This window comes from Periplaneta americana, chromosome 11 (assembly GCF_040183065.1).
Source record: "Periplaneta americana isolate PAMFEO1 chromosome 11, P.americana_PAMFEO1_priV1, whole genome shotgun sequence".
Lineage (NCBI taxonomy): Eukaryota > Metazoa > Arthropoda > Insecta > Blattodea > Blattidae > Periplaneta > Periplaneta americana.
In genome coordinates this window covers 13591159-13610589 of record NC_091127.1, presented here as the reverse complement: position 1 = coordinate 13610589, position 19431 = coordinate 13591159, and the positions used below count along the sequence as shown (strand labels likewise).

At 35.9% G+C, this 19431-nt stretch overlaps 1 protein-coding gene across 4 annotated transcripts in view; it reads left to right on the top strand.

The window, feature by feature from the left end:
• The first annotated feature begins 7016 nt into the window (after positions 1 to 7016).
• Positions 7017 to 19431, top strand: part of LOC138708823 (protein big brother-like) — a 178793-nt gene continuing 166378 nt past the window's right edge. For 3 of the 4 annotated variants that reach the window (XR_011334774.1, XR_011334775.1, XM_069839024.1), the window contains exon 1: positions 7017 to 7227. Coding sequence is in view for 2 of the 4 variants with exons in the window: in XM_069839024.1 (XP_069695125.1) it covers positions 7054 to 7227 (174 nt within the window). In the remaining 2 variants the exon portion in view is untranslated. The remainder of the gene's footprint in view (positions 7228 to 19431) is intronic. The other variant, XM_069839025.1, reaches the window with a different exon arrangement.

The following is a 19431-nucleotide window of genomic DNA, read 5'->3' as shown; positions in this document are numbered from 1 at the left end:
TTTGGGACTAAGATGGATGAAGTTATTGGAGACTGGAGAAAGTTACACAACACAGAACTGCACGCATTGTATTCTTCACCTGTCATAATTAGGAACATTAAATCCAGACGTTTGAAATGGGCAGGGCATGTAGCACGTATGGGCGAATCCAGGAACGCATATAGAGTGTTAGTTGGAAGGCCGGAGGGGAAAAGACCTTTGGGGAGGCCGAGACGTAGATGGGAGGATAATATTAAAATGGATTTGAGGGAGGTGGGATATGATGCTAGAGACTGGATTAATCTTGCTCAGGATAGGGACTGATGGCGGGCTTATGTGACGGCGGCAATGAACCTCCGAATTCCTTGGAAGCCATAAGTAAGTAATAATAAAATTATTATTACTAATAATAATAATAATAATAATAATAATAATAATAATAATAATAATAATAATAATAATAATAATAATAATAATAGTATTATTAAGAATTATAAATAAATATAAATATATAATAATAAATATAATAAATATTATAAATAAATAATAATAAATATTATTATTATTATTATTATTATTATTATTATTATTGTCCACACTTGTGGAGTAACGGTCAGCGCGACTGGACGCGAAACCAGGTGGCCCGGGTTCGAATCCTGGTCGGGGCAAGTTACCTGGTTGAGGTTTTTTTCGGGGTTTTCCCTCAACCCAACACGAGCAAATGCTGGGTAACTTTCGGTGCTGGACCCCGGACTCATTTCACCGGCATTATTACCTTCATTTTATTCAGACGCTAAATAACCTAGATGTTGATACAGCGTCGTAAAATAATCCAATAAAATTATAAAAATTATTATTATTATTATTATTATTATTATTATTATTATTATTATTATTAGACAATTTGCAGTCTCCTGAACTCCGGGCCGTGTAGATTGGCTGTCTCTGAACATTACGGTAAGCAGACCGGAATTTTATGATCCGTTGGATAAGGGGGAATATGAAAGAACGCATCCTGCAGGAAACAAAGCCCATCTCTCCCCGGAGACGCTTCAACAATGGGCTCTGCGTCGCCATAGTCACGTGACGCTCTGCTAATGGCCAAGATTTTTTCGCATCGACTGCGCGAGCGTCGGCGCAGGCAGGTCTGCATCTTCCACCTCTGCGATTGGCTGCGATGTGACAATGGGCGGGGATCTGCTGCAAATCACGTGACGACAAGGGACACCCTACAACTTGCCTGCAACATCCCCTCCATGGAAAGAAAATGACGCACTGCACGCTGCAAGTTTCTTGATTCAATTCTGGGATATCGAACAAGCCATCATTGTTTATCAGAGTTCGATGTTCTAGAGCACGCTAGTTCGACCCTATAAATTAAATAAACACAGCCTCTGAAATCTATATCCGAAGTAGGTAGCATAATGACAATAATGACACTCCTATTCTGAGGCTGTAGTCGGGCATGGGTTCGAATTCCGCTTCAGCTGATTCCCTAGCTGAGTTCCCCCCCCCCCCAACTCAAAGGTGAATTTCAGACTTACGATGAATTCTCGGAACCATCTCGTAGTCATAAATCAATCCCACCAAACCTTGACAACCACACCGCTGATAGCCTAGCCCACAGCATCATTACATAAACAGATGAAAGATTATGGTAACAAAATAACTTAGTTACTTACAAATGGCTTTTAAGGAACCCGAAGGTTCATTGCCGCCCTCATATAAGCCCGCCATCGGTCCCTATCCTGTGCAAGATTAATCCAATCTCTATTATCATACCCCACCTCCCTCAAATCCATTTTAATATTATCCTCCCATCTACGTCTCGGCCTCCCTAAAGGTCTTTTTCCCTCCGGTCTCCCAACTAACACTCTATATGCATTTCTGGATTCGCCCATACGTGCTACATGCCCTGCCCATCTCAAACGTCTGGATTTAATGTTCCTAATTATGTCAGGTGAAGAATACAATGCGTGCAGTTCTGTGTTGTGTAACATTCTCCATTCTCCTGTAACTTCATCCCGCTTAGCCCCAAATATTTTCCTGAGCACTTTATTCTCAAACACCCTTAACCTATGTTCCTCTCTCAGAGTGAGAGTCCAAGTTTCACAACCGTACAGAACAACCGGTAATATAACTGTTTTATAAATTCTAATTTTCAGATTTTTTGACAGAAGACTAGATGATAAAAGCTTCTCAACCGAATAATAACAGGCATTTCCCATATTTATTCTGTGTTTAATTTCCTCCCGAGTATCATTTATATTTGTTACTGTTGCTCCAAGATATTTGAATTTTTCCACCTCTTCGAAGGATAAATCTCCAATTTTTATATTTCCATTTCGTACAATATTCTGGTCACTAGACATAATCATATACTTTGTCTTTTCGGGATTTACTTCCAAACCGATCGCTTTACTTGCTTCAAGTAAAATTTCCGTGTTTTCCCTAATCGTTTGTGTATTTTCTCCTAACATATTCACGTCATCTGCATAGACAAGAAGCTGATGTAACCCGTTCAATTCCAAACCCTGCCTGTTATCCTGAACTTTCCTAATGGCATATTCTAGAGCGAAGTTAAAAAGAACAGTAATTGAATAGCTTTATTAAAAGGACGAGAGTCACTTTTTTTTTTTACAATTCATTTTTTTTATTGAAATGTTTGCTCTTGTCATAGAGACATCAATAATTTATGTTAGAAGAACTTTAATAAACCCAGTGCAAATGTTAAAATAAAACATAAAATTATAAGAAAGTGTAGGCCTACTTTGCAATAGGTAACTTGTTTCATTTTGTGTATGATCATCACCCACGGACTGTTATTGCAAGACAATTTCATTAATGGGTTAACTCAACACATCGGCCTATTCATCGTTCGCCAAGATATTCATACCAACATTCAGCTCTCAAGTTTAGTGGCTTAATGTGAAGAGAAACTCTCGCTGAAGAAGGAAAAAGTCAATGACTTAAAAAAAATTCTCCTTTAGGCCTACATTGAAGAAAATTACAGTCAAATTTGGGTCTATGAAGATTTCATAAATTAACATGCATTCAGAGATTTTGAAAATAAAATACTATCAATTTATCAGACATACAGTAAACTAGGCTATAATAGTAATATAAATTGCATAATGTTTTTTGTAGGAGTTCACTAAATTCTATGTAACTTATCTTTTTCTCAATAAATATGGCATTGTATAAAATTTTAAGAAAATATGATTAAATATAGCCTATATAAATACCACTGCCTGCTGGATCACAGCTCTAGGATGCGATCCAGCAGGCAATGATAAATACATACCGGTGTAATAGTGGAATGAGGAAAACGGAAGTTCTATTTTAGTTCAACATCCCATAGATAGCTTATCACAGATTCTCGTGACGAACGAGATCGATTTCTTCTGATGAGTAGCTGTCGGCGGTCTGATATCTATCTTTATAACTTACAATGCAGTAAGACTAATTATAATTTAACGAAAATTAATTGCATTTTTACACTTGGACTAAATTGTTTATTTATAAGTGTCAATCGACATATAGTAACATGAACATAAATTGAAATAATCAGTGTGAGATGTTTTATTATTCCAGACAGGACAATCGACAGATTCTTCTGCTGTCTAGCGTCGAAAACTGTAGACTAATTGATATTCACATTATATAGCATACCTGTAAGTTACTTAATTTAAAATTGTAAGGATGATTCATTATTAAATCCTGAACATTAGGTAGGCTACATAAAACAATTATTTCATTGTAAAAAAGATATGTCTACCTATGAATTTTAATCTAATACGATTGATATTTAATCAACTGTCCGAAGACAGGTCTGAACCTCACAAGTGATACCAACATGACACCACGTATGACGCAACTAGCTACCAGGAGATAATAGGGTAGGGTGGCCAGTTCCTTTCTCCCTACATTGCATACATCGCCGATTAGCTACATAGGTATATCGTTTTTATTTCAATACAACCTGACAGGGTCCACCGTTGTGCAGTAATGGTTAGCACGTCTGACGGACGGGCCCGAGTTTAAGTCCTGGTTGAGACAAATTACCTGGTTGAGGTTTTTTCCGAGGTTTTCCCTAAATTCAATAAAGGCAAATTCTGGGTAACTTTCGGCATTTAACCCTGGCTTCATTTCACCAGCATAGGCCTAACAGTTGATAAAGCGCGGTAAAATAACCGACAAAAAAAAAGAGAAGAACATGATAGGTGGCACCAGGCGACATTCAACATACAGTAGGTTGGACAGAGTCTTGAAAAAAAATGAATAAGGAATTTTTAAAATAATTTTATAGAAATGAACAGATTTGTTTCACATTCCGAGACATTTTATAACTCAATCCAGGACACAACATTAAATTCCAGGGAAATCCAGGACGTCTGACAACCCTGTACATAAACTAGCATTTCATAACTTACTTAGCAACTTAGGGCCTACTTACAAATGACTTTCAGAGAACCTGGAGGTTCATTGCCGCCCTCACATAAGCCCGCCATCGGTCCTATCCCGAGCAAGATTAATCTAGTCCCTATCATCATAGCCCACCTCCCTCAAATCTTTTTTAATAAGTTATTGTTCCCCCATCTACGTCTCGGCCTCCCCAAAGATCCTTTTCCCTCCGGCCTTCGAACTACACTATAAGCTTATGCATTTCTGGATTCGCCTAAACGTGCTATATTCCCTGCCTATCTCGAACGTCTGGATTTACTGTAATGTACTACTAAGATTTATTTTAAATTGTCCGTCCTCAAGTGAGGTTGACCACTGGGATCCGAAATTAACAAACATAAAAGATAAAGAGAAATGAAACGAGCAAAATAATGATTCGATTTGTACAGAAAAAAAAATACGTGTTAACATATAGATGATAGTGTAGAATTTGAAGAGAGGTCTTCAGAATTTCCATTACAATCTTCTGAACTTCATAAAAGGGAATTTTAAAGGATTTAAGGATATTACATGTAAATTTTGGTAAACAACCCCTCGCTCCAAATAGTAAGCCTGTAACATCCCAGTTGTAAAGCGAAATGCCATATTTTTCACTGAGGTATGGAAGACAAGGTACATATTTAGCTCGCTTGTCATCATTTATCTGCAGTGCTCGATTCGTGTCTCGTTCGTAGCAAATCGTAGGGACTAAGACCATCGCTTTTTGGGTTCTTCTATTAATGGCAATTATATCGACTCTTCAATGAGAATCGTCTTCAGACACACAATGAATCTCCTCATGTACTTCCCATGTTCCTAATTATGTCAGGTGAAGGATACAATGCGTGCAGTTCTGCGTTGTGTAACTTTCTCCATTCTCCTGTAACTTCATCCCTCTTAGCCCCAAATAATAATAATAATAATAATAATAATAATAATAATAATAATAATAAGTTAATAATGATTTATTTTAGCTGGCAGAGTTAAGGCCGTAAGGCCTTCTCTTCCACTCAACCAGCAAAAAGTATACATTATATATGTATGAACTTACAAAGAATTCAACAAATTGGTTTAGATAAGAGCTACATGTATACAAGAGATATTTACGAATTAAACAACAAAATACTATGAACTATTAATTAAACACTGAAATACAAACTATGTAGCAGAATTAAGCTAAAATACATAGAATGTTAATATATTTCAAATAATGTTAGATAATAGAAAGAGATTATTATGAGATAATTTTGAAAGCACAGTACTATCAGGATGATGTTTAAAGGAAGGAGTAACAATGTAGACAGTGATAGTTTAAATCAGTATGATTGGAGTGAAATGCTAAGAAGGTTATCTTTTAAGCTGTTTTTAAAAGTGTTTATTGTCTTGCAGCCACTAATACTTTGTGACAGGGAATTCCATTGACGCGAGGTGGATACTGTAAAAGATTATGAATATCGAGATGTTCTATGAAGAGGTATACTTAGCGTGCCACAGATAAGTGATCTGGTATAGTGAAACCTCTCCTTACGGACACCTCCAAGATACGGACACCCCTCATATACGGACAGATTTTTATGTCCCAACTGAAATAATATAGAAATAATGATAAATTAAACTCTCATTTACGGACACTCTCAGACACGGACAAGGACATCTGTTTCACAGTCATAAAGCTTGCTTTACCTCTTAACTGCGGACAGAACTTTGATTTCAAGACCTTATGTGTTACAAAAATGGAAAATTTAATTTTGAGAACTGTACAAAAATTCCTTAACGTGAAAGAAGACAATAAGGGTCATGCAGGTTACCACTAGCCCAGCTGGCTACCCTTTGTTAGCTGGAAGCGAGTAGATAAAGTCATAAAATTTAACCTGTGTGATGGGTCCAAGCTTTTCGCGATCGTGAAATTGTATTCGACACCTGATAGGGTTAGTAGGATTATTCTCTTCACTTCAATCAGTTGTTCTGTTTCGAGAGACATGGCACTTGAACGTAAAGGTTAAATTGAAAACTGTAAATTAACTGTAGACCTAGAATAAAATTGCATGGCACAGCACAGTACTGTTTTTTTCTTTTTCGGTCTTATCTACTGTAGTTCATAGTTGCAAAGAATTTAGTGTAGTACTGTATACTGTATTTAGAATTAAACTACAGTAGGCCTAATACATTTCATTTAAGCGTGAAGGGATACATAATGCATATTATAAATTTACTGTTAGATTGAGGAGCTTCCCTCCCAATTAAGGACACCTCTCAAATGCGGACAGATAGTTACGTCCCTTCTATGTCCGTAAATGAGAGGTTTCACTGTATTTACGTCGTGGTTAGAGTACAGATAAGAGAAACGAGACGAAAGGTAATTGTAAGGTAAAATGAAAGGTAAAATAGCAATTGGTACAGCGTCGTTAAATAACCGATTAAAATATTTTTAAAATCTTATCCTTGTTTTTTCTTTCATCCTGTTTTCCTCGTATATTCCTTGTTTATCATCTATCTCTTCCTTGTCCTCTACACCATTCGTTTTTCCCCTCCTCCCCACGGAAGCGCAGGGAGGTGTCGGAGGCGTGGCCTGCTGCTCGGCGGGCTGCCGCTCGTCTCCGTCTGGCAGTGCCGCGTTGGCCTGCCGTCGGGATGCACGCCATGAACGACCCCGCCGCGCTCGCCGGCATGCTGCCCTTCGACTCCATCGGTCTGTACGAGCAGCCCAAGCCGCGCTTCATCTTCAAGATGCCGCGCGTCGTGCCCGACCAGAAGTCCAAGTTCGAGTCCGACGAGCTCTTCCGTCGCCTCAGCCGCGAGAGCGAGGTGAGTCCGCCTACATATCTCAGCAACCCACACCACGCGAATTACAGTGCAAATAGCGGCAACGGGCCGCCGAGTACTTCCAGTTATACTGTTACTATCATTGCACCATTACCTCACCTGCTCGAAATAGCCCCTGAATTTGAAAGGAATTGTTGCATAAAAATAGGCCTATTTCCTTACGAGACAGCGAGAGTGAAAGAAGTTTAGAAAGGCATATTTCTTCCAATTACTTGTGTTCTCCTATTTTCAATCCACAATAGTTCCTTTACAGCTTTGTTAAAATTTCTTTCACTTCGAACAGCCCGCTGTAGACTTAGCCTAAGGCCCGGTTGCAGAAATACCGATCAAAATATGATTGGCAATCAAGGGGGGTTTTATTGGCCATCAGTTCTATTTCTGTTGCAGAAAGAACAATCAGTGTTTGATCGGAGATCAGTCTTCCATCAGATTTGATCAACAAATTTTTGCTGGTTAAGTCACTGATCATCGATCAAGTAGGCTATTTATGTTGTTCTGTTTATAATGCAGTTACTGTAATTATATAGTAAATAGTTATAGCGTAACAATATTGTTTTCGACATAATGGATTCTTCTGATGAAGAAATTTTGGAATGAAAAAAATATTATTAAGAAGAAGGCATTTCCGTGATAGACATGAATTGTTTTTATGTATAATGACAGAGAATTTGAGCAAAGATTTAGGCTAAGTAAGGATTCGTGTGTTTTGTTACTTTCAAAAATTGAAACAAATATATGCAGACAGACAAATCGAAACCTTCCATTTTCTCCTATGAACCAAGTTCTAATAATGCTGAGATTTTATGCTGTTGGAATTTTTCAGGCGATCTTGGGTTATCTTGTTAGGGTCCACAAATCAACTATTTGCCGAGTAGTTAGGAATGTTACGTATGAAATTGCTTTGTTATGGCAGGGTCTCATAAATCCTCAAACTTCAAACAGGGAACGATTTGAAATCCAGAGAGAATTTTCGGCCATGTCAGGATTTCCAAGAGTAGCCTAATATTGGTTGTATAGACTGCTCACATCCCCATCCGATCACTGGTTGAAATGATGCCGAACTTTATCGAAATAGAAAAGGTTTCTTTTCTGTGAATATACAGGCAATATGTAGTCTACACCGTCATTGAAATTCTGGAATGTTCTAGCCCGTTGGCAGGGTTCTACACATGACAACGCTATTTTTAATGAGTAGGTTACGAGCTCCATTTGTAAACAGAGAGATGGGAAATGGAATTATTTTGGGTTATGGAGGCTATGCATATTCCAATTTCTTGTCGACTCCCCTAGCAAATCCCACAACAGAAGCCCCCTCACGTTTTTGTTTTTGTTTGCTTCATTTTTTTTTTTTTCACTATATTGTAGTCTATACAAATAGAATCCGCCTGTTTCCTTTCTACAAAAAGCAACAAAATAGCAAAACATTCACTTGTTTTCCTAGTCACCGCCCACTTGATGCATTCGTTTCACGACTCTTAAAGAGCATCAAATTGGCTGTGGTTGCTAAATAGCGCTATTGTCAAATGCATTTCTTTCTCAAATCCGCAATTAGTAAATTGAGATAAGTTGATTGGAGATTCACGTTTGTGCAACGCAGTGAACAATCAAATAAATCAGACATCAACTGATTGGCGATCAGGGACTGATTTGATTTGTGTTTCTGCAACCGGGCCTAAGTATCTCTTTTGAGAGGACATTCCAAGACGCACTATTTGCTTTTTTAGCTCTTGTCTTACAAGTTTTCCTTCAGTTTTATCAATAAAATATTGGACAACAGGCGCAACATCTACGTGTTCACAGACATGTTCGATGGATCTAATAATAAACCAATAACAGAAGCGACATAACATATTCCCTTAAACAACCTAAAGGTCCAATTCCTTTGAATTTGCATAGGTAGTAGTCAGTGCTGTCATCAGGGCCATACAGCGTATGGGAACCTTTAGTTTTTTTTTTTTTTTTAATGAATCGCATGGGTAAAGCCTCGTTCACATTTTTCAACTTGAATTAAATTTTTTTTCAATTTTATTTATTTATTTCAAATATACAGAATAAATAAATATAATTACAAAACAAACAAAGAGAAATACAAATAAAATAATACAAGCAATATAAAAAGAAGATACAGTAGTATTAACAAAATTTGAAGTCACGTGATTTCAATTTCCTGAATTCAAGTCGCCGTTCAGACATATTCAAGTTATTTTGTTTTCAAGTAGGATAAAATGGCGTCTATTGATGTTGTGCAATTAGGAATTTCTATAGTAGCAAGTGTCCGTGCCAGGGAAATGATAAATATAGGCCTATTGAAGAAATGGAAAACGCGTTGTTCAGTATGGGTTAGGAATTAGATTAATAAGAGAAATACACGATCACTGACTATTACAAATAGAATAAGTGAAATCTTCATACAAATCTTTAATCAGATTTGATAATTCTTATCGCAAATGTAATAAAACATAAGCGAGTATGATTTACCATAATTGAAACAATGGGGATCATTAATAAAATCATGAAACCCTCACTAGTACAAAGACACACAAGAATAGGCTTAGCACAGCCAGTATTAAACTATGGTAGTGAAGCGTGGACTGTGAAGAACAAAGATGTCAGTAGAATAACAGCAGCAAGTGAGATGAGGTTCATGAGAGCAACAGCTGGATATATTCGCTGGGATCATAAAAAAATGAGGACTTAATGCAAGAACTTCAAATAGAACCCATTATGCAGTTCATCAGCAAATATCAACTTCAGTGGAAGGGTCATCTCGAACGAATGAATCGATGCAGAATTCCAAAAGCACTGCTTCATTACCATCCATATGGCAAAAGAAATTCTAGTTTGAGACCGTAACAGGCCACTTGGCCTAATACTTGTTAGGAAGATGATGATGATGATGATGATGATGATGATGAAAATGATTATCTTGAAGCTGTTACAGTTCCTCACAAAAATCTATCAACCACATTGAACCATGCCAGTTTCGGCGATAAATGTCATCCCTTCAAGCAACGCTCTTCTCTTCTTAACCCCTAATATCTTCCTCACTTATTTTCTATCTACAGTTTAATAGTTTTGTATTATTTTTCATAGGCTATCTCATCTGTGCCCACGTTAAAATCTCTGCTGTTCAGTTCTTCAATGAACTCTTCCTTTCTTTGCATTTCATTACGAAACTTTGCAGTTTCTATAATCCGCAGGCCTTCGTAAATTTTATACAACTTCAGAAACTCAAATATTTGGTCATTATTTCATTTACTGCTGTTTGCTATTATTTTTACGTTCCTAGTAGAACTGAAAACCAATAAGCTGTTAATTTAACGCTCTTAAAATAGCTGTTAATTTAAGTTCCCGCTCTTTTCTCCTTGAATTCAAGTTATCAAGTGACGTTCACACTTTTCAGATCAAATAAAAAGTAGAAAGGGATCCGACTTCACTTGAAACTTGAATTCAAGCCGTTAATTGAGTTCAAGTCAACTTGAAACATAGTTCACACTTTTCAAGTTCGTCTTTCAAGTGACTTGAATTCAAGTTACTTGAAAAGTGTGAACGAGGCTTAAGAGGACATAATTTTTGTTTATACGGAGCTATAGCCTATGGCATAGGCCTAATAGGTGCCTAAGTTTTCTACACAGAGATCAATATTTTGTACAGATACGGAAACAGGCCTACAATTTGGAGCTCCCTTATTGTAGCCTATAAGTTTCGCTGACAACACACTGCGCATGCGTAGTAAACAGGAGCCCCTGTACTATAGGCCTATGCTACTTATGGACAGTCGTGCGAAGTTGTTGCCTACTTACAGGTGGACTCCCATTAAGACTCGCTTCAAATTTTAATTTCTTATTTGTAGTGTACATAGGGATGTATATTTTGTACACATAGATCTGTGTTGATCTTAGATTATTTCTTGCTTTTCCTAATAGCCTATAATTAATTACCTATCTTCTTTGATATTCATAAATATAAATGGTCCACATTTACCAGCCCGGGAATACGGTTGAAAAGCATCGAAGTGCTGCTCATACATACTCAAGAATTCATCAAGATAAGTGTGCATTTACTGTGAAAGTTTCATGGGGATATTCTTTAAATAAAGCTAGATGATTGCCTACTAGATAATTTTGTACTAATTGAATCATTTTTATTACATAGTTTTACATTTTAACAACGATCTGAGTTCTATTTTACGAAAGTACAAATTACAAATGTAAATTACAGGAAGCAGATAATGTAGCTAAAAATTACAATAACTTAAAATGTGTTTCACAAAACGTTAGAAAATATTCCTGTAATAATTGTAACAGTGATTTATACAATGTAGGCCATGGGTGATTTATGTATGTACATAGTAGGCTTTGTTTTACGTAAGATATTTCATACATTTTCCAAAAAGTCATTGTTGAAGCTATAGGCCTATCAATAAAATATTTATTACCATGAATTAAACAGAATAGAATTTCAATTAGGCCTAGGCCTATAACAAAACAACTAAATATGATTTAACTTACATATAGTAATAAGAATAGTTATGCATTTTTCCTCATTTTCTTCAGATCTACCATTGTATTAATAGACTATGTAACATAGGCCCTAAGTTGATCTTTTTGTTTAAGCTTAGGCCTATACGAGTATTATGTAGCCTATCTTTATACTTTGATATAGGCCTATCTTCAATCTGTATAATAACTGATTCACACGATTAATAATAAACGCAATAGCCATGTCATTTAGTAGCAGTTCAAATTTATCATCTCTTATCCTGAATCTCTGATTAAACTCCATTAAAATTTCAAATTGACCATCAATTCTTTTTCATAATATTCTTTCTTTATTATGATGATAAATCTAAATTTCTTCATCACCAGAAGAAGAATGCCTGTAATTAGGCTAGGTCTATGTAGACTACATAGCCTATTTATCTTACTTATACTTACAAATGTATTTTTTTTTTACAAAACACACCTCAGCCAATTTTAGAATCTAAAATAATATATTCTCAAATCAGCTATTTACCCATAACAAGAGTAGCGTAAGAATTTGTCACAACATAGGCTAAACAAATTTCTAACATACAATTTGTAAAACTGTAAACAAATGAGAATTGAATTTGTAGGCCCTAATATCATGGCCTGGAACCTGTCATTTTCTATTTCACTTACAAATTTACAAGAGTATCTTTGTGAAATACAAACATTTGTATCTTTAGGCTAGTTTTGTGAAATAGGGCTTTGTTTAAAGGATAGACCTATTAAATTTTACTTGAGTGAGGTAATTGTGAGCATTAAAATTTCTGAATGTATATGTTGAAATGTAGATACACAATGTATTATGTTTATATTCCATTACTTCACATTATTAATACAACTTGTATGGACTAGCCAATATTATAGGCCTATATTGTTCCTTATAATAATAATCCGTGGCGCTACAGCCCGTGAAGGGCCTAGACCGACCAGCCGGCTGCTGGCCTCACGCCCACATGCCGAAGCAGAGGTGGACGATCATCCAACCAGAATGGAGGTATCGTGTGGTTAGCACGATGATCCCCCCAGCCGTTATAGCTGGTATTCGCAACCGGATTTCGCTACCTATCGTAGCTCCCCAAGTGCATCACGATGCTGGGTGGGCACCGGTCCCATACACTGGCCGAAATTTCATGAGAAAATTTCTTCTCCCATGAGGAATCGAACCAGCGCGCATTCCGTAACGCGAGTCCTAGGCGGGATGCCTTAGACCGCGACGCCACGGCGCGGGACATTGTTCCTTATACCCATTATTATTGTAACAGAACTGAAGAGGAAATTTCTTTGTGCCGCTTTTATTACAATCGCCTAGGGGCGTTGCTATTAGAGAAACGAAACGGGGATCCAAAATCTCATCTCTGCTCGGCATGAAATTGAACTTAATGGGTGTACAATCTTCCTGGAGGTGTAATAAGCTGATAATTCACATGTGTCGCTTCAGCGAAGCAGAAAATAACTAGGATTTATTTTTATTTTTCCTTAATGCTTCTCCCTTCCGTTGCGAAACAGGACGGAGCTATCGGCAACACCACTTCCTCTGATAAGTCGCTCCACATCGAGAAGTCGGACTTCAACGTCTACGAAAATACAACAGACAGCTTTAGCATAGGATGCTGCTCGGGTGGAACTGTTCATTATAGGCTACAGGATATTTATTTAAGCACAACTGACTAGATTTGGCATGAAAAAAACTACCACTAAAATTACTACGTTTTCATGAAGTAGGCCTATTGAAATCGTTTTGAATACGATATTGACCTACCCGTTTTCATCAGCTCTATCCGTGTTGAATACGATCCGATCCCACTTTTTAGGTGTCGACCTTGAGACTCAGATCGTTTTGAATCCCCGTTTTCATTTAAGTTTCAAGACGGTAAGAGTATTCAAATCGATTTGGATACTCCATGAAAACGTAGTAAATGTAACTTGTTATTAATTATCAATTTTATGGGGTGTTTTTTTAGATTAGGCAATTTCCCATTGATTGGATTTTATACCGTTTAATTATGCACAACTGTCTATGAAGGAAAGGAGGAGTATTTTCCTTGGATCAAAAATTCACTCTTCATTCATAGCTTTCTGCCCAAGGGCAGGTCTTTCACTGTAAATCTAGCATTCTCTAATCTTCCCTATTTTGCGCCTTCTTCTTTGTACTAAAAATACTGTAAATCGGTGATTAATGTAAAAGTATTTTCCTAAAGGCGAGTATTTTCTCTGGACAAAAATTACAACAGAAATAGGCCTACAGCGTAAGTTAATATTTTACTGTGAATAGGGTGACCAGATTCACGCAAAGCTTCAAAAAGGAGGACATTGTTCGAAAAAAGAGGACAGAAAATATGTACTTAGATTTAGGCTTAGATCTATAGGCTATTACAATTTAAATTACATCAATATCTATTTTATTACAAAATATTTACAGTAGACCTACAGATTTAAGCGAGAAATAGGTCTAGACCTATGTAATGCATTTGTCGAGCTATGGAAAATACTTTCGTTTATCACGGAGTAACGCTTGGAATAAGGTATAGGCTACCTAGCTGACATTGGTCGGCTAGCGATTTTTTTAAAACATAGCTACTCCACCATGTATTTTTTTTATTTTAGTAGGTTATTTTGCGACGCTTTATCAACATCTTAGGTTATTTAGCGTCTGAATGAGAAGAAAGTGATAATGCCGGGGTCCAGCACCGAAAGTTACCCAGCATTTGCTCATGTAGGGTTGAGGGAAAACCCCGGAAAAACCTCAACCAAGTAGGCCTAACTTACCCCGACCGGGAATCGAACTGGGGCCACCTGGTTTCGCGGCCAGACGCCCCGCCATGTATGTTTCCCGCTCCCACAGGTAACCTAACCTAATTGTAGCCTATAAAATTTAAGTTACGTGAATGAAATTGAACAATTAATAGAAAGTCAGATGTACAAATTTATGTAACTTTATTTCTATCAGTGCATATCAAACTCAAAGATCTTGTTTAGTATTATATATAAGGTCTTTGATTAAATTACCTTACGTATGACATAGGCCTAATAAAATTCGTGTTTTAATCATTTATACAGAGATGGCTTCTCTGTGTAGCAACATAACTTATGTCTAGCTGTACTGTGTAGACAGAAGCATTGCTAGTTGTCTGCACACATATTACATAGTTCATAGTTCTCGTTGTAGTGTGTTACGGGCCTTAAGGCTTGTATCATACTTAAGAGTATGTTAAAATCTATTTTATTACAAAATAATTATGAAAAACTTAATAACGATTTTACAGTTACGTAGCTACATATGAAAGTGGGCAGAAAATATATTTTTAGATTTATATTCGCACCTCGATCTCTCGATTTACTAGCTACCTCTGAGCAAGCTTCCAGGTTATAAGGTCCATAACAAAATGTCCACAAGTACAAAAGGTCCACAAAAAAAGTCCACAAACTAAATAGTCCAACATTTAAAGTCCTACATACAATTCGTCCATGGAATGAAAAAGCCCAACATCTATGTGGTCCACGATATTATAAAGCACATTATACGGAAAAGTCCATCATACGAAAGGTTAAACATACAAAGCTGTTCAACAGAAATGAGTTACTAACTGTAATAATAATTAGGACCTACATATATTACTGGTCATCCGGCAAGAGAGCAAAGGCGAGCAGTTCCCCATAGATTTTCTCCTGAGACATGGAAAGTCTATGAATTAATCATTAATGGCAGACAGGGTACGAATAATGTGGTCGAAGAATTCCACTCCCGATTTCAACGATTTGTGGTGGCACCAGCGAATAGGGATTATAAAGAATGGACACTGAGCGAATTTTCCTGTGTTTTGTTTCTCTGTGCGCCAGCATTTAGTTCTACTTTCAAGCGCTAGAGGTTAGTGTAATCGAGCATAGGCTAAGATAATAATTGAGAATAGAGTTGAGACATAGGATCCAAACATCGCCTACCTTACTGCATAATCCAGTAACTCTTTGCTTCAAATAAATTCAAGTTAACAGCTTTTCCTTATTTCTCAGTGACGAACTAGTTGTAATAATAATATTTTATATTTCAGATATCATAAATTATATTATAAAATAATATAATACATTATAAAATTATGTATCAAATTTGTATATAATATAATGTAGGTATAAGGTTTTACTCCTCATAAGAGTTTTGTTTTTCTATTTTCAGCGCTATCAAATCATTACATATTTTAATTGTTGTTGGGGTCAACGTCTCAACTCTCATTATAAAGGATCTCTAGAGTATAGACATTGCAGTTAATGACGGATTTATTATTTTATGGATTCAATTTATTTTATTTGAGTATATACAGACGTGGACAAATTATTAGCAAAATTGAAGATTTTTATTATATATTTTTACAAAATATGATTCTTCAATTTAGACTACAGTTGACATTTTTGCGTATTTCCAAATTATTAGCAAAATTGAAGATTTGTATTGTATAGCTTTAGAAAATTTAACTCTTCAATTTGGACTACATTTGATATTTTTGCATATTTACAAATTATTAGCAAAACTGAAGGTTTTTATTATATATTTTTACAAAATTCGACTCTTCAATTTGGAATACAGTTGACATTTGGGATATTTCCAAATTATTAGCAAAACTGAAGATTTTTATTTTATAATTTTACAAAATTTGTCTCTTCAATTTAGACTGTAGTTGAAATGTTTGCTAATTTACAAATTATTAACAAAATTGAAGATTTTTATTATATATTTTTACAAAATTTAACTCTTCAATTTAAACTACAGTTGACATTTTTGCGTATTTTGTCTATTGTAATGATAGAAATATGCAAAATTGTCAACTGTAGTCTAAATTGAAAAGTCAAATTTTGTAAACAGAATTATCATAAAAATCGTCAATTTTGTTAATAATTTGTCCACGTCTGTAATGTACCTAGATGTATTAATTATGTGTGTTATATTTCCGCTGTGTCGACTGTTAGCTGGTGTGATGTCAGCGCCAACTCTAGGGAGAAAGCAGAATCTCACGCTCTAGCTGGCTTGAAGGTCATTGAAATCAGTCCTGCTACATCAAAGGTACCCACGCGAAGAGTCCATTCTTTATAATCCCTATTCGCTGGTGGCACATCACGTCAACATTTGGCAATTCATTAGCCATTTGCAACAACAGTAATCGGAAACAGAACTTTTAGTAACCCAGGTCCTTAGTGGGCATACAAATATTAAGCGGCCAGTAAATAAAAGGTATATAAATAATTAAACCAGAATTTTCAACATTGTCGGTAATTACCAAGATTACAAAGATAGGAATGAAATGTTTCGATATCTTAGAGCGATATCATACGATTTGAAATAATTATATAGTGACCCTCAAGATGAACAATAGATGTATCTTCTGTATTACATATGTAATATGTATAACATAATTGAAATGACAATAAATTCCTCGGCACTCTCCTTGCAGTTTTTCTTGTCGTACATTTTAGGGAAATGGACGAATTTATATGTGGACATTTCTAAACGTTGGACATTTTCGTAGAGAGGACTTATTGCACAGTGGACCGTATCTCACGACCACAACAAGGAGGAGCAAAGAGAGTTATGGTCGTTGGCAAAGAGTATATTCAGCAGTGGCGTAGCATGAAATTTTGACCAGGGGAAGCTAACTCGAGTTGTCTTTCATGCAATATGAGAAAACGTATTACAAAAATACAGTCTTAAAATAAATAGTAGTCAATGTCAAGTCAGCAGTCGAAGATTGGTTGGAACATCGTAAGTAACACCAATAAGGCATGACCTCAAATGGTACGTAGTAAAATATGATTTCACGGTTTACACATATCTCTAACAAATAGACACGTATACGTATAACATTAGCTCACTCCCTGTCATACTTACAGAAATCACAATATTAGTATCATTACATAAGTATGCGTCTGTCTTTTGGTTGTGTCCTTCATTCACAGCAAGGGAGTCAGTCATTTGTTTTTTAAATCACACTTTTGTTCGTAAGTCAGTCTTGATAATAAAATTGTCCTAAAAAAATTAAAGTAAATTAGTGTCAGGAACTGTTATTTCGCTCAGTATTATATCAGCCACAATGCACACTAACACTACAACTGAACACAACTAACGAAAAGGGATAACTCGGAAACTACTGATTTTAAATGTTAAAGCTAGCTTCTTGGCTTCTTGCGAGCCTTGAGAGCCTTAGGGTAGTTTAGTTACAAAGGGATGGAAAATCTGCGAGGTGGATTACACAGAAGAAACAGTCTGCTTGGAAGCTGGTGTGTGCAGGCTTCTTGTTTACTGCTGCATCACAAATCATCCTGAGCTGCCGCATCACAATATTTAACGCGTAAATATAAATTCTATTAAAATAAATAAATAGTTTTCTCCATAAACTGCAGGTTTATAATGAAATTATTATTAACTGGGGAAGCTGAGCTTTTTAGCTTACATTGACGCTACGCCACTGATATTCAGTCGATGCTGCTGCCGCCTACAGACAAATTACTTGAAAAAGGAGTCAAATCAGGTATTAAAAATATCAGGCATCGCATACAATTTACGAAAAAGAGGACATTTCTTTATTTTTTTTTTAAATCCGCTCCGACCCCGGACAAAGGCCTAAAAAGGAGAACATGTCCGGACAAAAAGAGGACGTCTGGTCACCCTAACAGTGAACCTATAGCCTTGTAAAAATTTAGTTATTTTCTCTACATACAGTTTGTGGCATATATAGGCTACACATCGGAAAGCCATCGTGGGGGTAAGAATGCAATGTGAAATTGGTTTTTAAATCATTGTTTCACGTATTTCATTATGTTTAACGATCAAATTTTCCTAAAAGATTAGTATTTTCCATGGACCAATAATAAAAAGCAAATAGAGTCAAATTTAGTATATTATCGTAGACCAAAGTAATAAAACTGGAGTAGATCTATTTTCTCTATCACATGGTGATTTACACTCTTTCTCTTTACTCTTTCTAATTCTGCACACCTCAACACCAAATTACCTTTCGTCTCGTTTCTCTTATCTATACTCTAATCACGACGTAAATACCAGATCACTTATCTGTGGCACGCTAAGTATACCTCTTCATAGAACATCTTGTTATTCATCATCTTTTACAGTATCCACGTCGCGTCAATGGAATTACTTGTCACAAAGTATTAGGGGCTGCAAGACAATAAACACCTTTAAAAACAGCTTAAAAGATAACCTTCTTAGCATTTCACTCCAATCTTACTGATTTAAACTATCATTGACTACATTATTAATTTTTTCTTTAGACATCATCCTGATTGTGCTGTATTTTCAAAATTGTCTCATAATAATCTCTTTCTATTATCTAATATTATTTGAAATATATTAACATTCTATGTATTTTAGTATAATTCTGCTACACAGTTTATTTCAGTGTTTAATTAATAGTTCATAGTATTTTGTTGTTTAATTCGTAAATAACTCTTGTATACATGTAACTCTCATCTAAATAAAATTGTTGAATTCTTTGTAAGTTCATGCATATGTATATATACTTTTTGCTGGTTGAGTGGAAGAGAAGGCCTTATGGCCTTAACTCTGCCAGCTAAAATAAATCATTATTATTATTATTATTATTATTATTATTATTATTATTATTATTATTATATGATGTAGGCTATCGTGTGTCTT